We start from the raw sequence: 26,031 nt of genomic DNA, 5'->3' as shown, positions 1-26,031 counted from the left end.
TTAAATTATTTGGCACTTTAAATCTTGATATTTATTGGGTAATAAACATAAGTAACTATGATCATTTTAATCAGAATAATAGATTTTATTTACTGTAAAAGCACTTTTTTGGGGGAGCCATAATTTTTGCAAAAATAAAGATATTGGTGATTTTGCGAATTTTATATTGAACAATGTAAATATTAATTACATATAAAAAAAGTTGAAATATTTTGTAAGGTTTAAATTTTCAGGATTACGACAAGCTTGCAAATATTTTTTAACTTCTAAGGTTTTTTTTTTTAATGTGTTGTAAGTTATATTGAGCATTCTGATAGGTACTGAAAACATGAAAACCTGCTTTAGGGATGTTACCTGTTTATAGAACATGAGCTTTTTTTTAAGCGTTGCTTGACTTAGTGTATTTATTTTCTATATGAATAGTTCAATGAAGGTTCACGTAAAATATTTTTTCCATGTCATTAGGGCTAAATCAACAGTTATTGATGAATCCAAACAAGCAGCTGCTAAAGAAAAACTTTTGTCCCTTCTATCAGAAGTTAAGGTAATTGTATTTTGTTTTGCTTGATTTTTTTTAGGTTTAAAAGGATTTAATAATGTAATTTTCAAGTCCAATTCGTTTGCTGTACCTGTCATTAAAAACCATTTTATGATAAATTTTTAATAACTTTGAAAGGATGTTGGCTAGGATGTTGATGATAAATGATATTTTGCCCATTTTTTCCTTTATAAGGATTTTTCATTCACAACTTTTAGGTCCCCCCACCCCTCATTCAGCTCAAACATTTTACAGTTGATGACACAATTATTAATTAAAAGAGTTTTTACAAAAAATGATTAAATGCTAATTTTAATCAAGATCCTGGATGCTGTGATGTTTATTTCCTGTTTCAGGGGTTAAATTGTGTGATGTGTTGGTAGCTTAACTATTCGTTTTGAATAATAAACTCTTGTTGATTGAAAGCTAACTTTATTTGCAGTAAGATGTATGATTAATTTAGAGAGATAGAGAGGGAGTTTAGTTTAGTTTACATGGTTGTTTGATTTACATACCGAGTTATAGTTTAAAACTACACTACAATACTGCGGTTATAGATATACCTATAGTACAACTATATTAAGTTCATCTACCTGAGTATGTTGAAGAGGTGAAAAATAAGTTTATGAACAAACATGATATCTTTCAATTGTTGCTCATTTTTCAAACTATGCTCTAAATGAGTTTCAGGCTTCATCTTCATTATTCGTCCACAAATCTACAGGGAATTTTTGTATGATATTTCAGACCTGCCAGCCCTTCCACATTTTGTGGATGCTTTCCGCATTTCAACCCTAGCCCCAAAGCAGAATACTTGACGATGTTCTGCAACGTAAAATCATTTGACCAAATTGTTCTGCAAGTACTTCAAGCATTGTATACAAAAGCAATCAACATGACCTTTTCCACAAATTAGCCCTTTCAGACGGAATTTTGAAATACTTTTCCATAAATGTTTTTATTTGGTAGACAGTACTATGGTAAAGAGCATCTTATAGACAAAATTTTAAGTTTGTAGGTGAAAAATTAAAAGAGTTGTGACAGGTCCAATAATCTGGACATATATTTTTGAAATATATAATTTCAAATAAAAAAAAAAAACGGTGAAACATCAAACAAACTTCATTGTAAAATATTCTCTAAGCAATAATAAAACATAACAGAAGCATTTGAAATGATTAATAAAATATTATATATTTTTAAAAAATCAGAAAAAAAAAAACCTCACTTTTGCAACGAGAATTCATTGTTGGGAAAATGAGATAGTCCCATTCTCCCATTCCCTATTTCTTAATGTTGTCAATCCCAAAATGAAAATTTTCTGCCCAGATAATAATAAGCAGACTATAAAGAGTAAACTACAGAAACAATTGAGTAATTTATTCAATTAATAAATGATTAGCAGCTGTTTAAAATTAATGTCCGGTATACCGGACGCTACGTCTGAAAGGGTTAGGAGCCCTAAACCAAAATCCTTTCATACAGGAGAGGTTTTTTCCGCCTTCCAGTTTTTAAAACTTCACTGTTGTTATGCATTTCTGTGCAACCTTAACCGATTGAGACTCTCCAAAAATATTTTCTATGCTTTCTCAAATGCATAGAAAGGGCAAAGATGCAAACTTTTATAAAAATCCTAACTTAGGTGTCAAACTACGTTGATTTTACATGGCATGAAGTAGCAATTAAAATAATGTTAATAAATAAATAAATTATTAAAATAATAAATAAAATGAGTCAAGTTAGGATAGCATATAATAAAACACTTCAAAGCTTTCTAAATAATTGAAATATTTTCAGGATGCAAAAGGATTGAAATCTCAAACTAGACACACAATTTTCGGCGATAGACATGTTTCAATGTTGGCATGTTTCCAAAATATATGTTTATAGAGGAAATTGCAGTGGTGAAGATCTGTTGGGAAAAATAAGGAAAAGAGGAACCAAAAACGCTAGAAAAAACAGAATATTTTCAAATTTAGAATATGGAATTTCTCCAGAAAATCTGCAGAAACTGCCGATTTTCTTCAAATATCTTCCAATTCAAAATAGAATTTGGAACGAATTTTGCAGATTTCTTTAAGTTCAAAAAAAAAAAAATCTAAAGTTCTTGCAGATGACTTATCGAATTCAACATTTTTCATGAACTTTCCACCAAATTATCGTAGTTTCCGAGAATTTTAGATTTTCTTCTAATTTAAAGAAATCTGCGGAATTTGTGCAAAATTCAATCTTAAGTTGGAAGATATTTGCAGAAAAACTGCAGTTTCTGCAGAAATTTCACAGAAATCTGTAGAATTTCTGCAGAAAATTTGAGTTTTAATCTCATAATTGAACAGAATCGTTCTGCAGCCTAGGCATCTATTCTGCGACGTACGTCACAAATTTAGTAGTGTTCTGCTTTAGGGCCTATCTTCGACACAAAAGGTAATATATTCTACATTTTCCCTCCCAATTAAGAACAAATGTTCATATTTCCAATTCTTTCAAAAGCCAATACAACCTGTTTTTATTATGAAGCAATGACGTCAGAGCGGGAATGAGTCTACCCTTGACGTAGTGAGCACTGCACTAATCACACCTAATGTGTTGCTTAGGATCAGAATTTTTCACAAAAAATATTGGGAACCAAAATTCATTATTTTATTTAATTGTCTTTGATATTGATAATATGAAAGTAAATATAAATACCAATATCCATTAATGTTCTGTTTTAACAGTTTATCATTTAGTTGACTTTAGTTCTTACAAGTTAATGTCCCATAAAATCTTTCGCATTTTTTGAAATAGAGGTCGGCAGGTATTCTATTTATTATATGCATTTTAAACTAATACATTATATATTTCATTTATCTGTTACTTACTTTTAAATTCTATCTACATATTTTTGTCTGATTACAGGTAGACTCTAAAGCTCCTATGCGGTCCAACTTAAAGTTAGCTAGGCCTCCTCCACGTCCCAGTAAAAAAGAACGTTTTAAAGATTTCGAAGTCGAGAAGTAAAGAATATTTAATTATAATATTTATTTACTTAAAAAACTTTCTTTGCAATAACTCGTGCTAAACTTTAGTTTTTGAAAAGCTTTTTAAATAATAATAATTTTATTATGTTCCTATAATTTTTGATATGAAATAATTTGCCTTTATTTTCTATTGCAAGCTATCTTTTTTTCTCATTGCTTTTTCAATGTTTGAAAATATTCTTTGCTTACTTTTTTTTTAGTTAAGATAAAAACTTACTGTGTGAATTGAAAACATAGTTTTAATACTTAGAATAAGTAATTGAAAATTTTTCATTATTATGTTTTTTTTTTTACTCTAAAACTATGTATTATTTTCTAGGTGAAGGTAAAACTTTTCATGCTTTATGTTCAATGTAGGTTGATATTTGTACTGCTTCTCCACATTAAAGTATTTATTCATCAGTGCTATAGGGCAGATATTCACAATGCATCTTTTATTTGTCTGTGCACCTTTTATTTGATTAATATTTTCATACTGCAATTAAGTATTGACATTAATTCTTTTTATGCTGAAGAATAAGTACATTTTGTGACAAAAGAATTTTCAATGAAACAGAAAGCAACAACACTAATTCCTTCTTTTGATACACTTCTTCTTTAGCAACCAATGAGAATGTATATTTAAAATCTGACTTATTTTAATTTTGTTTTTTGCACATATTCAGACTTAGATAAAATGAAAAGCTTTCTTCGAACACAAATCCTAACTGGAAAATTTTTGCAAATAATTATTTTGCTTAACTCACCCTTGAATAAAAAATTAAATTTATATTCAAATATGAAAGGAACAAAAAAAAAAGTGCTTTAAATCATTTTTTTTTACAATTACATATAGTTTGCTTATTTTTCACCAACTGAAGAAAACTGCGAAAACCATTTTTTTTTTACACATGTGCTTTAAAAGGCTTTTGGAGAAAGGCTTTAACAGAAATAAACTCTGGGATTTTCTTTGAAAAAAAATTTTTTTTTTTTTTCAAATCAACGTTAGCAGTTTGAAAAAAAATTTCTGCAGAGCCAAAAATTTTCTGCGAACGCCATTCGCGCGTTCGTCTATATTATGCAAGACTGCACATATTATATCTTTTGCTTTCACAATGTAAAGAGTTCTTAGATACAGTAAACTCCCGATTATCGACAATCAGGTTATCTGCAGGTATTCCTTCCTCCAACCCTTTTTTGACGTCGATGATTTACTGAATGTTGAAAAATACACCCATTTCTACTTTTAGATATTCTTATTTCTTACTTCTCTTTCCTTCCCACAATATCAAGATTCCAAAGTCATCGCACCTGTAAGTCCTTAAGCGGATTAGACCAATTGTTCAATAAAAATTCTCTTCCCGACTTTCAGTCCAACCTAACATTATTCCAGGAAATTAAAACTCCAGCCCTAATTCAGGGAAACTATTGATAGCATCGGATTGATGCCATAACGAATGTCTTATATTCGTTTGCAAAATTTCAGTGCATCAACAGGAGGTTTGAGGGAGAAGTCCTGACGTCAATCCGTAAATGCAGTGCTACTGATTTTCGCCTGAAATAAGGGTCGAAATCATTAACCTATGATTATGTTAATGTTTGTTTTTAGGTTTTAGATATATTTTCTGCATTTAATGTAATGGTTTTTAGCTATAATTTAAATGTATGTGTGAGTGTTATTCATATTTTTTAGCTATTGTTTACACTTATGTTGTTTTTAAGCATTTTTATCATACTTATTGTTTTTTTTTAAATTAAAAGTGAATTTTATAATTCAAATTCTTTTTAAAGAACGCCTGCAGAAAAGCTGGATTTAGCTGTAAAAGGAGTAGCTGAAAGTTTTAAAACAGATTCTGAAAAAGTAGAATCGGAACTGAAGGAAAAATTAATTTCTATGAGATTGTCCAAAGATGACTCAATAGAAGTTGAGCAAGAGAGTGCTTCGAATGAAATGTGAGTTTTCATTAGGTACTTTATTATTATGTACTTGTTCAGCATTTTAATCCTAACCCTTTTATGTACTTTAAATACGTTTTATTTGGATAATATTTCTATCAGAACTCAATGAACATATCAAATTTGTTCTAATCCTTTTTTATGTTTGGCAATCATATAATCTTCTTCAAATAATCGAATTGTGGAAAGTTAGCATGGAAAAAAAATATCTGCCCTCAAATTTTATCAGACCTAAATTTGTAATTATTTTTTCAAGCAATCTGCCAAAGAGAAACTCAGTTTTTTCTGCTTTATGTTGTCTTTTTGATGTGTTCAGGGGCGGATCCAGACAGAATTCTCGGATGGATTCATTTGGAAAAATAAGATGCTTTGAAAAATTCTTGAATTTTCTAAATATCAATATAGCCCGCCTTTAACTAGAGCATTTTTAAGGAATTTTCACTAGGCGACGCAAGTTTAACATAAAGGCTGTAACATTCCCAATAATTTTCCTCTTTGCCTTTTTTCGACTTCAAAGTAGTATTCCTGTAATCACTACTGTGTTCTGATGCGACTGTATAGGACTTCTGATTTAAGAGGAAGCCAATATGAACCAAACGTAAGTATAATATTAACTCTGAAGTAAGGGGGGTGTGGGGGGTTTTCCCCTGGAAAATTTTGAATTTGACTTCTTAAAAATGTATTTTAGACGAGCTTTGGTAATGTTAGAGGAGAAGAGGTCCAACGGCACTCCCCTTTCTATTTTTCGAAATAGTAGCTCTAAGAATGTAGTTTTAGACTATCTTTGATAATATTAGAGGGAGGAGAGATTTCAGGGCCCATCTAAGGAAATTTTTCTCATTTGTAATCTTAGAAAAGCATTTTAACTGTCTTTCGTAACATTAAGGGCTCGGGTGTGTTCCTCCCGACCCCCCCCCCCCCCCCGCCTTTTTTTCGAAATTGAAACCTTAAAAATGTTAATAATAACGATCTTTAATACGATCTTTTCGAAATGATACGTGAAGGAGAAATTTGAGGGCCCACACTAAGAAATGTTTCTAATTATCTTTGGTAATGGTAGGCGAGAAGAGGTTTTCAGCGCTCCCTCCGAAATTGTAGCTCTAAAAGGGCTGTTTTAGACGATTTTTGGTGATGTTTAGGGGAGGAGAGATTAAATGGCCCATCCCAGGAAATTTTACTAATTTATAGACTTAAAAACGCATTCTAGACTATCTTTGGTTTGGTAAGAAGTTGAAGAGATTCTGAGGTTCACTCGCAAAATTTTTCAAAATTGAACTCTTTAATTGCAAATGTAGGCAATCCATGATTCATGAGTAACTTGTAGAGGGCCAGTAATTTTGTGAAATTGAAGCTCCAGAAACATAATTCTTGAAGACTTTCAGTGATGTTAGGGAGGAAGGAGTTCTCCCCCGGAAACATTTAGAAACTCAAGTGCTTAAAACAAAATTTAGGCCGATCTTGAACGATGTTGGAGAAAATGAGAGGTGGGGGACCCTCCTCTGAAAACTTTCACAAGGGTTTTTTAAAACATGGTTTGTTGACGATCTTTGGTAATATGAACAAGAGGAAGAGGAGTTGTTTGGAGAGTCCCATATTAAAAAGGGAATGAAGAATAATTACATAGCCCTGTATAAAGCCAGGTTAAAACTAAAATATGACTTAATGCGCAATCATTAAATGTATAACTTTTTTTCGGAAACTTACTAGCACATATCCTTTTTCTTTCCCCCATGGGGGAAGTAAAAGCATCTAACAAGACAAACCCATTGTGCTAAACGAACCCAAATATTTGGTATACACTTGATATTTTTGAAATTTTCGTGGAATGGCCATGCCCTCCCTCCGGCATTATTGTTTCCATTCTTATTAGATTTCAGAGGAATTGCAATAAAGTTTTTTTCACTTTAAGCTAGGAAAGAGGGTTTAAAAAACTATCAAAGTTAATATACACAGTATAGTTACACACAGTTAGTTACACACAGTGTAGTTAGTACACAGTTAATATACACAGTAATAATAGTGTCAAAAGTCACTCACATAATGCTGGAATGGCACCTGGGGAGGATATAGACAAACATTTTAGGGTGGGTTATGCTGAATAATGACCGAACGACCTCCTCCCGCTACTAACGAACCTAAGGGCCATGTGGCCTGATCGGTAAGGCATCGGACTTGTGTCTGGAGGGTCCTGGGCAGGGTTGGCAAGTTTTTGCCGGGGGCGGAAAAAACCATGGAAAAAACCACAATTTTTACCGCCCGGCAAAAATAGGTTTTTGCCAGTTTTTGCCAAAGTGGCAAAAATAGATTTTGTATTAACAACTTATGGACAGCTTTTTCTTCCCTTTATATAAAAGTAAAAGCATAAAAAGATTTTGAAAAAAATTTTAATTTAATTTTCATAGTTTAAAAAAATTTAAGGTTTAACTTGCTTTAAAAGTTATGGAGCATTTTTACTTTTAAATTTTTAAACTAACATAAAATTTCAGTTTGCAACATCTAAGACAAATAATTAACTTACAATGAAAATCTAATTAGCTTGTTTATTATAGCATTTTTTTACAGAATACTAAATATCTATATAAATTATACTTAATCAAGATGCAACTATAAAATATGAGAAATAAAAGTAATTAAAAAGCAAAATACATATTTCTTTAGATTGAAATATCATTAGATTGAATTTAATTTAGAATTTTAATTTAGATTGAATTAAATAGCTTAAAAATCTTAGTGGGATAAAAAAAAAAAGTGATTAATTAAATATGTGTATATATATATAATTAGAATTCAAACTTTTTATTAATTTACTAAGCTTAAGTAAACATTCTTTGTTTTAGCATTGAAGAAATTGGCTCATTCTGAAAAAATTGTTTTAGCAAACATTTAAAATCTTAAGTTTTGCAATCCCAACATTTGTTTTTTATTAATTTTTCACATTATAAATTAGAAGTAATATGGAGAGACATAACTAAAATATTAAAGTGCATTATTTATATTATATTGTCACTATTTCTTGATTAACAATATGATGCTACTTTATTTGCAATTAGGTTTTTGCCGTTTTTTCCATTTTTGCCGTTTTTTTTTTCATTTTTGCCATGGTTTTTTCCACTGTCCCGGCAAAAATACCTTTTTGCCGGCAAAAAACCCAACCCTGGTCCTGGGCTATATCCTAGCCGGTCGAAGATCCACTGTCTTCATTAATGGTGACTGGGGGACGTGTTAAATATGCTCGTAGTCCTCAAAGTGAGCGATACCTCTAGTGTGCTGGATCAGGGATTGCTCAGCTCCTGGTCTGGATCAGAAATTCAGAGCTGTCTTCAGGGTCCGATCCAACTGATTAAACCACAAACAGTGGTAGGGTACAGGGGACTTACTGAAGTTTCATTGCAGTGTTTGAGACATTTTAGCATTTTGATTTAAGTACTACCAAAATATCAATACATTTCTTAATCTTAATTGTAATTTTATTTAAGAAGCAGTAATAAACGTGAGATCAAGTTCAAAGATCTCTATTTTTATTTAAAAAAATTTACTTAATTTACAATTGTGGCTCAAAAATGTGTTATTTTTTTCTTTTCTTTCTTCCTGTTTTTTTCAATATTGCATTTTTTTTAGAATTGATGAAGAGATGAAAGAAAATTTAATGTCATCGGTTCATGAAGTTGCTTCAACTGTGGCTGAACCACCTGTTGCACCCAAATCAGAACTTACTAGAAGATTATTGAGACTTTCACTTGATAGCAAAATAACCCCAGAAAAGAAAAAGTCAATGCTGTGTGTATTTATTTATTTTTTCTTTTATGTTTTGAACGAGCACTGGTTGAAATATGTCATTTTGAGTGTCTCTGAACATGGAATATTAACATATTGCTGGTTTAGAATCTTTCTTCAAGTATTTCGAACCTAATTTCATTTAGTTAAAAAAGATATTCATAAATTGGGATATTTTGTGAGCATAAATATTTGTTTCCTAAAAAAAAAGAAAAAAAAAACTCTCAAAATATCTGCAGTTATGAGTACCTGTTTGAAGCCCAGTGCAATGCTTTGCGCTCCCATACTACAAGCTCAGGTTGGGCATGGTTGACTCAGCCATTCATCCCTTCAGTGGGTCGATAAAATGAGTACCAAGCGTACTTGGGAACCAAACACTGGGGGTTCTGTGTTAGGCTAAACATCTGCCTTGCACCCCTGAGCCCTGGTCAGGAAAACTGAGTTGGGCACAGTAGGCCTTAGCCCTCACAGGCTGTTGTTCCACAGGGTTTCGTTTTTTATGAGCACCTTTTATTTATTTATTTTATTTATTCATTTATTTTTCCCCCATTGATACGAAATCCAGCACATTTATTTCAACAATTAAATTCTATTGTGTTATTTTTCTATAATACAACAGATGTGTAAAAATTTTCATATATTTCTCATTAAGAAAATGTTTTAATGAAGTTCATGTTATATCATAGGAAAGTATTTGGTTGTTTCACATTTATTGTTTGAAAATCATTTCAAAATAATTTTTGTGAAACTCTTTTTGTAACATTGCAGCTGCTAAGCAAAATATCTAAGTACAAAGAGCATTTCTATAGTGTACAAACAAAAAACTTAACTTTAATTTTTCTTCAATTATGGTTAAAAATGGAAAAAAAATGGATTCATGAAATTTAATTAAATTATCCTAGTATAAGTTTTGCATAAAGTAAATGTTTTATGAAATGTTAAACAATCTATTATCCTTTTACTTTTCCATGCAAAAAACTAGAGGTGTCATATTAGATTGTGTAACCTATTTTATGTTGTACATTGTTATGTTTTCCTTTTATTTTTCTGCTTAGGTTTCGATGGTTTCAATTATCTAAAGTACATCCAAAAAATATTAAAATACAATAATGCCTCAAAGTTACTTGTTAGACATGACGCAGTAAGGGGATCATTTTCTTTTCAGAAACATATCAATGCAAGTCAAATGAAAGTTTTCGAAAACTGGTATTGCAATACTCCATTTCACCTTAAGCGTAAGTTAAGTTGGCAGCAGTGCAAAAAAGTAGCAAATGCAATACAGTAAAACCTGTAAAGTTGACCACCCTTATAAGTTGATCACCTGTCTATCTTGACTACCAATACACACCAAATTTGGCTGAGAATCATGTAACAAGCCCTTTGTAAGTTGACCACCTGTCTAAGTTGAGCTGTAAATTTCTGTACCGCAAGTGGTCAACTTATACAGGTTTCACTGTATTGCACTTTGAGAAGTACAGTATGTGACCCCCAAATCCGGAATGCTCCGAACCGCAAACTCTTTTGGATTCTGACACAAAAAGTAGTGAAAACTCCCTGTTGTTCTTTTATTTTTTGATCAATCTGAATGAAAGTATAGTTCATTATGCGAAAACAAAAGTCAGATAATTAGCAGCGGTATGTAATCCGCAGATGTGGATTTTTATTATTGAGCAGCGTGCCAATTGATACAATAAATAAATCAATTTTTGCTAAACATAATTTTGTATTTTCGTTTAATATGCTTTGCATTGCATAATTATGAGACGAAAAAAAATTATCGTAAACTAAAAATTGATGTTAAAAGCACAATTTGAAAAAAAAGAAACGAAATGTTTTTAAAGTGTTTTAAAAAACATGAAAATTGAGAAAAAATTTTGAATTTCAGGGTTTTGAAATTGGGGCTTCATATTGTAGTCTGCTTCAATTTTGTCGCAAAACAATTGTGGTATAAATTGAGAAATTAACGGAAAATAAAGAATTTATGTGATTGAGACATATCCTTTGTATTTAATTGAATTATAAATGAATTTGAATTAGTACCCTATATACTCGCATATAAGTCAACCCCCCTACTTTTAGGTAAAATCGAAAACCCGCGTATATAGTAATAATAAAGTAAAAGAATGGGAGGGGGGTTAACCGAACCAAGCACTGCGACCAGAGGTCTATTGTACTAGTCCCCAAATAGAAGTCTTAAAACTGACCAGTGCTGAAGTAAAATCTAGCAGACAGCCAATAGGAATATCATGAATCTCTCATGGTTCAAGCAAATGATGACGAAGGTGTTCAAACCTGTAGGCAGAAAACACTTTGCAATCACTCAGGGTGTGAATAATAGTTTCCTCATTAAAGAGATAACCTCTGCAAATTAGATCATTACTGATACTTAGTCATTATAGCACGGTGCCGCTTTAAAGTGTAAATACCAGTAAGAAGACCAAAAGCCTTCCCAATACTATTTTTGTTAAGAAGCTTTTGTATTTTTGGCATGTGATCCCCAGAGAGAATCAGGTCTGTCCTCCTTAGGATGACAAGCTGAATATGTTCAATGTCATCGTGAGATAACCTCTCCGACGGGATGGTTTCCCTCACAACAGCCATCTTAAACGTACTCACTGCTTGAACATAGTTAGGACTGTGGCTGACTTATCCTTACTTGTTAAGATACAGCAGTTTGTGCAGGGGAAGGAGTTGAAACTTCCGACTGAAGACGTTTGGTTTCTCCTACCTTCTCAGGAATAGCTGGCCCCGTGGCTTTCGCCTCTCATACCAGCCACTTCATCTCCTGCCTGCGCCAGCATCTGTTGCAATTTTGTGCACAAATGAGTAAGTACTCCCTGCCATCCTACTTGCAGAGTTGGTGGGTTGCAGACATGCACCCTCACCCCCTCAGTCGGTGGGATGCAGACATGCACCCTCACCCCCTCAGTCGGTGGGATGCAGACATGCACCCTCACCTCTTCCAGCAGCAAGGTTACTGGTTCTCTCCTTCAAACCAGTATCCAGCTCCATAGGAGCTAGGAACTGCAGTGTGGTAAAAGGTAAAAGGCCAACACCCGCACAACCACCCTGTTCGAGTGCAAGGCTAATTACAATGAGGTTTTCCCCGGTTCCTCAAGGAGACCGTTTAGACATCATACAACCAAGATGCCATCCATCCATCAGCACAGTGCCTCACACCTTAGATTGGGTATCCATTTTAGTCGCCTTTTACAGCACGCATGGACTATGTTGGGACTATTCTGCTCCGGTCACTACATGGAGGAACCCGGATATAAGTCGAGTCCCTATTTTTGGAAAAAAAAGCGGAAGCGTTTTGCCGCTAATTTTGAATTTAAACATTATAAAAAGGAGGAAAATGAAATGTAATGAACATTTTTATGTTGAAAAACGTCCGATTTTTATTCTTTTGCACTAAAAGGGTTCCCTTTTGCAATCACGATTTTTGTAAAGGGTTCAATTTTGCTGTTACGATTTTGTTTTACTTGTTCAGGGTTCGTACTTCCTTAATAAACCCTTAATTTCATCAAGCAAAATTAAGGTCCCTAAAAAAAACCCTTAAAAAATCTTTAATTTTCCGAAAATTTCCTTAATTTTTTAAAAAATGTCCTCGTTTTCTTATTTTTTCAATCCCCCCCCCCCAAATCTTCATCCTCCTCAATATCTGCCAAAAATGTATGTTCTGAAAACATGCCAACGATGTCAAACACATGGTTCGGGGAAAATTGCATGCCTTGTTTGAGATTTCAATCTTTTTGTATCCTTCGAATATTTCAATTATTTAAAATGTTGGAAGGTTTTTTCACCATATGCTACTTTATATCTGCTTATATTATTCATTATTTTGATAATATTTTTATTTCTTAAATTTATTTTAAGTCAGTCAAAAAATTGTGGTCTAACTCCTAGTCTCGGATTGTATTAGAACTTGGCATGGTTATTTTTTTTATGTATTTAAGAAAACGTTCAAAATATTTACAATGAATCTGTAATGGTTTAGGCTTTACAGCCTGTAAAATTTTTTGGAATGTCATTATTAAAAAAATCGGGGAACATTTTCAGAAATTCTGCCTCATGTCTAAGTTGACTCCTTAACTTCAAACCTCATTTTTTGTAATAAATTTCTCCACTTATACGCGAGTATATACGGTAGTATTTGTGTATGAAAGCAAGATAAAGCAATTAAAACATTTACGGAATGAATTCTGCCTTTTGCCATGTGGTAAAAATAAGAAAACACGTAATTCCAAGTTTAACGTAATTGGTAGCTTGATCAAGGTAATTACTGTACTTTATTGATTATAGCAATAAATTGTATTGAAATGTAAATTAAATACTATTTAGATATCATGTTTTATTCTGTTAATGCAATTTGCTCTTTGACAGAGATTTGCTTGATGGCTTAAGAACAGAATCAAAAGCTATGCATGATAAGGAGAGAACTATCATAGACAAAAATGAAATGAGGAAGAAGAGAGCCAGATTTGAAAGGTAAAACTTCAATGTCTTTTATGAAAGCAATGGCTTTCTGTAAATTCAAATTGAAAATGAAACAGTGAATTTGATTATCAACAAGCTAGTCACGAAGTATTTGCTAAAAAAAGTTAAACTTTTGATAGATTTAGTAAAAATCTTCCTTTTATCAAGGGATGAAGTCAGGGCCGGATTTAGGGGAGGGCAGGCGGGGCTACTGCCCTGGGGCCTCCACAACAAAGGGGCCCCCACAATAAAATTTTTACAAAATATCTTAACTTTCACGGATTAGCAAATTTTACGTTTTTTCTCCCAGACATTTTTTTTTCTTGTATTTCTACAAAGAATGCGTGCACAAAAAAATATTACAGTCGATGCTCGATATAACGACTATCTCCGTCCCAGAGGAAAAGATCTTTATAATGAGTGGTCGTTATAAGAGGTAGAAGTTAAAATACATATATAAATGCATCATGCATGTAACGTTGCTTCAATAAAGTTGGCACTTTTTCAAAGATTCCAGTTAAATGCCTTAAGTATTTTTATCATAGAGATTTTAAAAAAAATAATGGGTGAAAAATATTATGACAGATTTTAAAGTAGAAAATATGGGAAAAAACTGATTACATACTTAAAAATCATTTACTTAAAAATCATACTTAAAAATCATTTACTTAAAAATAATTCTTAAAAATCATTTATTTTCTGAAGATAAAATCAAAAGCACTTGTTTGCCTTTTTAGCGCACGTGATTTTTGCAAAACACGAGTTTCCTTTGTAGTTATAGATGATAAGTAGTGTCTTTTTTTTTTTTTTTCCGCCTTTGAAAGAACATTTAAAAGTCCCTTAAATATTCGAAACTTTTCACACTAGAAACTTTGGTCTCAATTTCTTCATCTGATCATGATACATCAATTTATTTTTGTGCACAGTATCGAGGAATAATTCATCTTCTGACAGATGCTCGACACATTCCAAATCAGAATCAATGTTAGCATAATTGTTTAAGTTTAACGCTTCATCCAGTTTATTTTCTTAAACACATTTTACAGCATTTCATCTTCTTCATCGAAATTTTCATCTTGGATTGCCTGACTTCAGCAAGTTGCTTTTGCACTTCAGCAGTAGATTCCATTTCCTTTTGCTTTTCAAAATCAACATGATGAAAGTAATTCTTGATGGTCTTTTCTGAGAATTTATTCCATGCTGCTTCAGAGAGATGCAAAACTGTAAAGATCTTAAAAACCACGTGTTCAAACACAAAACTAACATAAAATGTGTCAACCCCATTTCCTTCGGAATCCGGGAATTTCACTTTATTCCCCCTTTATTTTTTCTGTGCTGTTTTGAGTAATAATCCCCCTCCACTCCCACCCCTCTCAAAATTGGATTGAACACTAAAGACTACATGCAGCTGTCCGTAAACAATAATCAACATCATTTCAAGTTACAAATTTGCTTTATTGGAAAAAACACCAGAAATAGTGTCCGCTGAATTCGGTCGTTGTATTGGATTAGAAGATACAGAACGGTCGTTATACCGAAAGCAAATTTAACATTAAGTTCATAGGGACAAATTTTGGGCTTTTACCACTAGTCGTTATGATGGAATGGTCTTTATAATGTGTGGTCGTTATAATGAGCGTCGACTGTATTGTCGATATATCAGACAGCCGTGATTGCACAATTATCCATTTACTATCATTTTTTTATTTGATTAAGCATTTCAGTGGCAATATATTTTTTTATTCATTTAATTTGTAATTTGTACCTATGAGTTAAAGAAAATTAAAGTAAGTAAAAAAAAAATCCGAAAAATGGTTAACTTTGCAGGTTATCCTTACAACTTCTCGCTTCTTGAGCTCAAAAATTTAACAATTGTTTGACGAAATGACTTAAATGGAAATTTTTTAAATCAAAAATATCATATATATATATATATATACCTACATATATGTCAAAATATTCGGATATATATCAAAGTATCAGATATTTTCGAAAATATGATGATCTTTTCGAACCCTGATTAGGGGCCTCCACTCCTTCATTGCCCCGGGGCCTCCACACTTCCAAATCCGGCCCTGGATGAAGTGTCAAGTTTGGTATTCAGTTAAATCCTGCTTTAATGAAGTTCAAGAGAACAGCAAAATCGTTTCGCTGTGACGAATTTTTGTTGTACCAATATTACGAATTTTGATTGTTTGCATGCAATTTGAGTTGGAGACTCGACTAAAGTCGTCCCTTAAACAAAATTTTGCTGTAATGGACTTCATTAAAATGGAATTTGACTGTATTTTAAAAATTAAATTTGGATGTGTGAAATTAAAATTCAAGAATTTGATGGATGCTATTTATCATTGTTGCTTCTCTAATGTTAATCTTCGGACTCTAATTTTCTGAATTTTCACACTACAAATCTTAGCACCCAATTAAAAGGAAAAAAAAGATACAGTTGAAAGATATTTTAATCAAAGGCTTTGTTGTTCATTTTCTAATCAGGAAAATGCAATAAATAGTATTTATTCTTTCCCAGAAAACATGAACGGAATGTGGGAGTATTTAGCTTCTGATATTTCTGAACATGATTTTGTATTTTTTTTAAATACACATGTTCTTAATTATGATGCATTTGTTAAAACATGTCTATTTAAAAGTTAATCATGCCTCCAAAAATAGGCATTATTTCCGAAAGACATTTCGACTTCTGGATAGTAGTATGTAGTAGACATAATTAAAGCCTTTTCTTTCTTTTTTTTTTTAATAATTTTAAAATTTCGCAGTGCCTAAAAGATATTGTTTTCTAATGATTGCTAGGAGTTTTATTTTAATATCTATCTTTTTAATAGTACAAGCTTGTGTGCTGTAGTGCCGAGAAAGAGTAGTGTGTCGACCGCCACTGTTTCCCCCCGATTCTTGAGGACGAAATTGAGGAATTCTGCTAGAGGGCAGTGTGGTTAGGAAGCACATTACTTTTGACGGAGTTCATATTAGTTGATGTGGGATTTATACTTATAATTCGGTTATGCGTTAATAGTGTTTTTCTGCATTGCGTAAAATAGTTATGAAAGAGTTTTAAAATATTTTAATGGACACATCAAAGTTGTATATTAAGAGAGAAAAAGCTACATCTTGTTTTATACTAGCGTGCAAAAGTGGTTACGGATTAGGCAAAGAAAACTTTTTGCTTTTCAAAGTTGCCAAAGATGAGGAGAAACTTAAGCAGAGTGGCATATCTAGCATGGGTGACACCTGGGGCACCAATTTGTAGTGTCACGCCCGCCCCCTCCCCCTCGACAAAAAAAAAGGATTTAGTATTCTTTGTAAACCTGAAATTCATACAATTTTCAGTCCAAGTACTGACAATATGAACCTATTCCTGAGTATAGTATTCACCCCATGATGTGGGGTGAAAGAGGAGGGGAGGGCGGGCGGGGGATTTACCTCCGGAAAAAATTGAAATTTGTAGTCTTAAAAATGCATTTTAGCTTCATATTTTTCAGAAACTTGCAATTCCACTTTGGGTGTCACCCCCCAGACAGGTGACACCTGGGCCGTCCCCCTCCCTAGTGATGCCACTTACTTAAGGAAAGGAACTCTTTGATTTTCTCTAAAAATTTCAATGGTGCTGTCTGCGCCATAACCCCCTTCCCCCTCCTCAGCATCCCTACACAGCTAACGGTAAGTTACTTGAATCGCTGGTTTATCGAGGTGGTGTTTATCAAGATGACCGATAGCCTTCATTGCAGATCTTAAAATGCAGATTTAGTTCTGGGTTTCCTCCCCCCCCCCCCCCCTCCAAGAACAACAGAGCACTCCCTCCCCTCTTTCCCAAATTTTACGAAGCCCCACCGCACCCAAAAACATTTCTCAATGACACTTATTTTTTAAACACCTCTAAAAGTTTTGATGGTTTAATCTGCACCCTTACCACGACCCCTCCCCCCCCCCCTTGTTATCCCTGTTTTTGCATTACTTGAATTATTAAAATTATTTACTTTAAAATTTACTTTTCGAGATGGCCGATAGGTTTTGGAAAATGCAGATGGTTTAGTTATGGATGCTCCCCTTTGTCTAAGAGCGAATGCACAACCCATTCACATCCCCAAATTTTATGAAACACCCCACCCCCTCAGAAATGCTATCCCCCAAAATGAGACTTTTATCTTTATAGCACCCTTTGTAAAAATTTGACTGGCATAAACAGAGCCTTACCCCCTCCCCCTTTAGTAAAAATATTGGAATTAAATTGAAATATTTACGTACCAAGACAGCAGACTGATTTTCTACATAACAGGAACAAATACGCTGTTAGTTAATCTATGGATGTTTCCTAAGAGTGATGACACAAAGTACTCCCCCCCCCCCCATTTTACTTGGCATCCCCCCAATAGTGCCCATTAGTTCCCCGATTATAAGCCTAAAATCATTTTGAAACACCTTCAATAAAAATTTCAATAGTGTAGTCTCCTCCATGAACCATCCCCCTCCCCCTTCCTGGGGTCGCCACCCTTGCTTTAGCTATAATTATATTAAGAAAAAATACTGAAACATTTTAATAACAAAATGACCACAGGCTGTTCTATACAAAAACTTTAATTAGGAAAGCTCATCCTAAGAGCGATAGCATCCCTTCTCACTATTTTAGAGCCCCCCCTTCTCCCCCAAAAATGTTCCCTTTTAAATTGAGACTGAAATTCTTTTTAAATGTCTTCTTTTGAAATTTTCGCTAGTGTAGTCTCCATCATAAGCCCTGCCCCCACTCCCTCTTCCCCCGACGGCATCCCTGCTTTAGCTAATATTATTTGAATAAATTACCGGAATATTTATTTACCGAGTAGAATGCAGTAACTTTAACAAGAGGTACCCACCCCCAAAAGTCATGCTCGTCCCTCGCCCTGAAATTTTATCAAACACCCCCAAAACGCAACCCTCATAATGAGACAAAATCCTTTAAAAAACAACTTCTCTAAACTATTCTTTTGTTTTTAAATCTTAAAATAAATTCTAAATTAACCAACTTCTCTATTTTGTATCAAATTTGCAAATTCGACTGCATATTTTAGCAAATGGTATTTTAATTAGCTGAAATAATTCAGAAGCAGATTTAATAATTAAATAAGGGGCACACAGTCCTTCAAAAATTTCTTTTGACAAATTTTACTACCTTTTACGAGCTTTTTTCTTTTCAGGAACGATGAAAGGTCACGCCAATTGCAAATGAAATATCTGACGAAATAAAGTAAAATACGAAACTATTATTGCTAACAAACTAGTGCTAAAATTTCAATAAATATTCTTTTAAAAAATTGCTTTAAAAGCTTATAGTGCACTATATTCATTAAAGAGGATTCATGTAATTTTTTATGTGGCTTCGAAAAATAAATAAACACCTCTGCCAGACACAGAACTTGTTCCCGAATCTATCTTTTACGATGAAATAAGTTTCATCCAAAAAACGGGGTTTTTAAGTAGCGAAATTAGCATGTAATTGCCGATTTAAAAACGAGTCTGATTGACAAACATAACGTGCTCCCTTGGCGCAGATCTGACCTCACTTTTTATCCATCAATCGGCACAATACTCTTTCTAGGCACTACAGCAAAACTTCCCAACTTTTTTATTTAGTCTGAATTCATGAGAAAGACATGAATTACTTTTTAGAAATCTGTATAGACGCATTTTATTAGAACAATACAGTTGTATCCGTTTTTTTGTGAATTTCTGGCTATAATGGTAATAGTTTCAATCCCTCTTCAGGTTTTACTCCAGCTTATTCAAAGGGTGCTCATTCCCCACCCTTAAGGGTGATGGTGCACCCCCTCAAATGCTGCGGGGCACCCAAAATGAGATAAAACCCCTCTTAATGTAACTCTTCCTTAAAAAGATCAATGGCACAGTCTAAACCATCCCCCCTCCTCCCCATGGAAAATCCTGTATTTAACTTTTTTAATGGAATTACGACTGTAACAAAATTTCTATTAGGTCTCTCCAATTTTGCAATAAACTGCTGCTATTAATGCCATCTTGTAAATATTCACCGAATACTATGGAAGTTGAGCTTATATAATTGAACTATTTTTTATAGACAAGTTCCTAAAGAAATTGATCTATTTGGAGCACCACCTTTGAATATTTTCCCTGCAGAATATGAAAGCAAACAAGGTACGTATCATGAATAGCTAATATGCATAAATATTTCATTACTGAAATCTTAATAAGTAATAACTAAAGCCGTGATTATATGTATTAAAAATATGCACTAGTATCTCTTTGACCTGTATTTTTTACTATGTCAAAGAAAAAAGTGAACTCTCACTTTACTTCCCTCTAATATGTTAATAAAAAGAGAAGTACAGAGGAAAACGTTTAACACGAAGCTGAAAGGACCTGGAAAAAAATCATTTTAAACGAATTTCGTATTAAAAGATTTATATTTAATTACGCGGTATACAGTATGGATCATTATACAGTAGAAAACCTTTATAAGGCCGACCTATAACGCAATTCTCTAAAAGGTTTTGAAGTTTAAAAAATCCCTCTGTTTTGCTTTGCAAACATAAAAATGGTTAGGCTAATTAAATTTTGAAACAGTTATTCATCTTTCTATCTTAATTTAAAGCTTTTAAATGAAAATTAGTATTCACAGTAAAAGAAAATACCAGTTGGCTCTTGAAAATGCAGCTGTTATGCAAACCATGAAGCTAGCAGAAGTGCAGGATAATGCACTCTCTTTGAGTTGTGAAATATATTTAATTGTGAATGATAATTGTATAATTAGTCATTCACACATCACATAATTAGTCACTAGTCATCAGTCACTCAATTGCTTACTACTAATTGCAGATAAAACTCATTCTGAGGTGCTAATAAATAGATAGATATATTCTGAATAATAGTTTCAAAATTTGTGAAAAGGCCTATATAACGCAAAAGCTCTGGTCCCAAGATGTGCGCTATGATGGTCTTCTACTGTACCAGTTTGCGTAAAACGATTTTTCATGTAAAGTGTTTTCGTGTTAAACGTATTTCACTGTATATCTAAAAACAATTATTTTCACAAGTATGACCAGCCCATTAGTTGATTTTGTTACACTAAATGAAGATTAGTTCTTCAGGCTTTTCTCCAACTAAGCATCGCCTGTTGTCATTTCCATAGATTTTTTCTTTTTCAATTGACTACCAGAAGTAGCAGTATTAATTTCCACAAAATGAAATTGTTTTCCATTAGTCATCCAATGTTTCCTTCTTTGTGAAGAACAAAGTGTTTCTTTTTACTTTTCTTTATTGTTCAAAAACTCGAAATTCAAGTTAAAAATACAGTAATATTTGGTTTTGATAAAATGAATGGAATTTTGAACCTTTTTCTTTTATCCCCACCAGGTACAAAAAGTGACTTCTGGCGAAAATTGCAAGAAAGAGAATTAAAGCTACTAGTACAATATGCTCCTACAAATGCCTTTGAAGAAATGATTATGTGGACTGAACAAGGAAAACATTGGAAATTTCCTATTGACAATCAAACAGGTAATATGTCATTTCTAGCAGCGATGAACAGTGATTTGTATAATTAGTTTTACATCTTGGCAGTATATATTGTAACTGTTTACTTACTGTTTGTGCTGGTGCCGAATATATTTCTAACAAGGAGACGGCACGACCGTGGGGTCGGAGATTTGCATCAATTTTTTTTTTGTGGTGAAAAAGGACCCCTAGTACCTTACGTGGTTAAAATAATACGACTCAATATTCAAAAAATTATGAGAAAAATCGATTTAAAGTCGCCATGGAGTCTGCTAGGCACCTTATGAGTTTAAAATATCAATCTGTTGACGAGCTGCCGCTAGCCTCATTGGTTAAGGCGCGATCTTGTGCTTCAGAGATAGCATGATCGAATCCCACTCTGGACCTTTTTCTTTTCTCTTCTTTTTTTTTTTTTGCTACCACAACAATTAGTAGTAACGAAGTAGTGGTAGGATGATGAAAAAATATGAACTTGTTTTAAATTGTTTCGCTGCAAGAAAAAGAAAATAATTTTTAAAAAATGATATAAATAAATTCTTAAAAATTATGTAGGGAAGAGAAACTATTTTAATAATTGCTGTGTGATAACAAAAAAAAAAAAAAAAAATTGAATGTGCTATGAGCAGATGTCCCTTATAACTGTAAGGGGACCACAGGTCAGAAACCTTTTTTTTATTAGGCAAATCAAACTGTACAGAATAACGAGCAAGAATGGTTTTCAGTGAATGAAAAAGTTTGCGATCCTTGGCAAAAATAAATTTCAGAAAGTAATATAGGGGTGGAACGCGTTACCGCTAATTGTTGTGATAGCAAAAAAAAATAGAAGAGAGAAGAAAAAGGGCCAGAGTGGGATTCGATTGTGCTATCTCTGGAGCACAAGATCGCGCCTTAAGCATCTAAGCTATCGGCAGCTGGTCAAGAGATAGACATTTTAAACTGATAAGGCACCTAGGAGATTCCATGGCGACTTTAAATCGATTTTTCTCATAATTTTCTGAGTATTGCGTCGTATATTGCGGGTGTTTAACCATGTAAGGTACTAACGGTCCTCTTTCACCACAAGAAAAATTGACGCAAATCTCCGACCCCACGGTCGTGCCGTCTCCTTGTACGATTTTAAATCACATCAATGACTGCAATTACACGAGCATAAAAATGGGAATGATTGAAAATTATTTCCCTATATTGATGTCATGGTCATAGTTCCTCTTCTTTGCTATTATAGCCATTTCTCTGTTCTTAAATTGTATTCCGCGGAACTCCAGGTCCCACTAATCTTTGTTCTTATTCAACTAAGCCTCTGGAAAAATCAATAAAAATCAAGTTTGAGTGGAAATTTTATTTGATGTTTTCCAAATGAACTACAGAGATAAATCTTAAATACGTTGTGGATTAGAAGCCTATTTATTATCAGCATGGCGGGAATACTACATTATTGTCCAGACTGAGAAGGGGCCCGTTATAAAAAATAATTAATTAAAACTTACTTCTGTAGACCAATTTAAAAAATGGTGGGTGTTCCACAATAAATGTGGGAGTTCATGTATGAATTTTGACTGTACCAGTTCAAGAATATGAAACTTTTGGTGAAACGACATATGAGTCATCCTTGCAACAGAAATTTAAATTAATGTTGCCATTGAAATTCTGGTGCAGTTTTCTTAAAACAAGTTGAAAACAATTTTTAGCAAATTTCATTTCAACGATTTTTTTTTTCTCTAACACAATAATTGTTATTTCAAATATTTCCTGTAGTTTTGCATGTCAACCATTTTCAGAATGTTCCTTTTCAACTACACTAATGAAGGAAAACCAGAAGTTCCACGAAAAAGTAGACATTAAAAAGGACCTATCACAGAAATTAACACTGCTCTATTTCTTTATTTATAAATTTAGTTAAATACAAATGTTACTGAAATTAATTAAATATTTTTTTTAAATTTAGACTTATGCCCTTTCTGCAATAAATATCCTGAAAGACAAGTTTAAGGTGATGAAAATGTAAATCAAGTGAAACAGATTTGTTTCTCAAACTGATTTATGATAATAAAAAATACTATAACAAAGTGATAAAAATCATTAGTAAAGTCCGTATTCATAAATTCATTATCTTAAGAAAATACATCATGTATTTTCCTCTTTCTCTCATCTGGTTTTAGTGAAATAATAAAGTCTGGTGTAAAAAGAATATAAAAAAATACAAAAACTAACAAACTGAGATAAAAAGCAAAACTTTAAATGTGTAGAAAACTATATTCACATCAAATGATTCATTCAATCTCCATGGAAATCTTTTTTTCGATCCTTCTCTAGTCTAGTTTTGTGTACCAAGTTTGATGTGCATATTAGTATGACTACGTTTAAAATTGCACTGAATCATCATCTTGATATTTGTTACTTCTTCCAACAGTATGAAAATTTTCCCTTTATATTCAATATTGAGAAAGGTAGTTCAGTCGACAAGCGTTACTTTGCAATATTCTCTTGAAAACAGTCTAAAAAAAAACTAGCTTGCAACCGTTCCTTTGATGTGCGATCGAATATTTAAACATCATGAATGTTGCTAATTGAAAACATCTGTCCCCCAGTAGAATCTTTTTTTTCAAAATCTCAATTCGGGAGAAAAGTCCTCTTAAAAAATGAAGGACACCTGTTTTAGCTGTTAGATTTCATTGTTTCCAACAGATGTGAGGGTGAATCTTGATGTAATTTCAGAATTTCACATGGTAATAATCTGTCAAATTTGTTTAACATTCGTTTTACTGTCTTAAAATCCCAGTCACAAAAGACAAACAAATATCCTCTCAGAGGAAAGCCATCAGCAATCTTGTTAAATTTCTTTTCAGTGTTATTTCTAGAAAAAGTCTTCTGCAATGTTGTTCTTATTTTGACCAGCGTATATCTCACTGAAAGCATACAGTTTTCTCGCAGTTCCTTGAGTGATGTTAATAAAACCCCTTACAAATTAACGAATTTTATTCGGATTCCATGATTTCAAATCCCCCCTCCCAACCTTCCGAACCTACCATTGCCGAAATTATGTTAGATCAAAGCCCCAAAGCAGAATACTACTAAATTTGCGACGTACGTCGCAGAACAGATGCCTGAGCTGCAGAACGATTTTGTTCAAATGCGAGAGGAAAACTCAGACAAATTTTCTACAAATATCTTCCAACTCAAGGCAGAATTTTGTTTATGTTCTGCAGATTTCTTTAAATTAGAAGAAAATCTAAAATTCTCAAAAGTTACGATAATTCGGCCGAAAGCTCGCAAAAAATGTTAAATTCTATGAGTCATCTGCAGGAACTTTAAAATTACTTTAAACTTAAAGAAATCTGCACACTTAGTGAAAAATTCTGTTTTGAGTTTGAAGATATTTGTAGAAAATTGGCAGTTTCTGCAGAAATTTCATATTATAATCTGAAAATATTCAGATTTTTCTAGCGTTCTCGGTTTCCCCTTTTGCTTTTTTTTAACAATCGTTATGTTTTGGAAACATGCCAACATTAAAACTCGCCCATCGCCGAAAATTGCGTGTCTTGTTTGAGATTTCAATCCTTTTGCATCCTGAAAATATTTCAATTATTTAGAAAGTTTTGAAGTGTTTTATTATATGCTACCCTAACTCAACTCATTTTATGTATTATTTTAGTTATTTATTGATTTATTAACATAATTGCTCCTTCGTGCTATGTAAATTACCCCCCCCCCCCCCCAATAAAAAAAAAAACGTGGTTTGATGCCTAGGTTCAAATTTTTAAGAAGTTTTGTATCTTTGGCTCTTTCTGTGCATTTTAGAAAGCATATAAAATATTTTTGGAGAGTATCAATCGGTTTAGGTTCTGCAGAAATGCATAACAACAATGAAGTTTTAAAAGCCAAAAAAAAAAAAAAAAATCCTCCTGTGCAAAACGATTTTGATTTAGGGCTTCCGATTTGCGAAAAGGTCACGTTGGTTGTTTATACAATGCTTGAAGTACTTGCAGAACAATTTTGATCAAATGATTTTACGTTGCAGAACATCGTCAAGTATTCTGCTTTGGGGGATCAAAGGAGTTATTTGTTTTTACTTCATTACGCCAATAAAATCTAGTTCTTCTATAATCTTGCAATTGCGTCTTACAATTTCTTCCTTTGCGTTTAGTGCAGAAAGGGGGGGGGGGGACTCTGGGACTTATGCCCTTTCTGCGCTAAGGGAAAAATATGACCCCTAAATAAAGTGCTTTTTTGTACAGGTATTGACTTCCCTGCTACACTAGTCGATGTCTCTACATACAAATACGAGAAAACCACAGCTAACTCAATTGTGAAAAAAATGTGACTTATGCCCTTTCTGAAATAATCGATTCAAATAATCAAAAACAATGATGTCTACTTAAAAAATGCTAATTTCTTTTTTTTTTTTTAAATTGTTTTTCAGAAATGGGAGCTGAAGAAAATGTTGGTTTTAATGAACATATATTTTTAGAGCAGAATCTTCAAGGATTCCCCGATCAGGGGCCTATCCGTCATTTCATGGAACTTGTTTGTGTAGGATTGTCCAAAAATCCTTATATAACAATAGATAGAAAGATAGAGAATATTAACTGGTTCAGGAATTATTTCATGGAAAAAGAAGACATCCTCAAGCAGTGTGGAGCAATTGATCAAAATCATTCATTTCAATTACAAATTACTCAGTAAAAAATATTAGGTGTGAAATACTATTTTGTGTATGGAAATGAGTCTGTCTGTGGATTATTTACGTTAAATGTGCTAATAAATAAACTG

General features: G+C 32.9%; 1 protein-coding gene across 1 annotated transcript in view; it reads left to right on the top strand.

The window, feature by feature from the left end:
* Positions 1–26,031, top strand: part of LOC129227592 (28S ribosomal protein S31, mitochondrial-like) — a 29,733-nt gene extending 3,702 nt beyond the window's left edge. Inside the window, exons 4-11 of the mRNA XM_054862173.1 lie at positions 466–544; positions 3,437–3,534; positions 5,329–5,490; positions 9,112–9,270; positions 13,654–13,758; positions 19,826–19,902; positions 21,121–21,264; positions 25,682–26,031. Coding sequence (XP_054718148.1) covers positions 466–544; positions 3,437–3,534; positions 5,329–5,490; positions 9,112–9,270; positions 13,654–13,758; positions 19,826–19,902; positions 21,121–21,264; positions 25,682–25,944 — 1,087 coding nt within the window. The 3' untranslated portion in view covers positions 25,945–26,031. The remainder of the gene's footprint in view (positions 1–465; positions 545–3,436; positions 3,535–5,328; positions 5,491–9,111; positions 9,271–13,653; positions 13,759–19,825; positions 19,903–21,120; positions 21,265–25,681) is intronic.

The sequence above is a fragment of the Uloborus diversus genome, chromosome 8, assembly GCF_026930045.1.
Source record: "Uloborus diversus isolate 005 chromosome 8, Udiv.v.3.1, whole genome shotgun sequence".
Lineage (NCBI taxonomy): Eukaryota > Metazoa > Arthropoda > Arachnida > Araneae > Uloboridae > Uloborus > Uloborus diversus.
The sequence above is the reverse complement of the archived record's forward strand: the minus strand, read 5'-3'. Positions and strand labels throughout refer to the sequence as shown.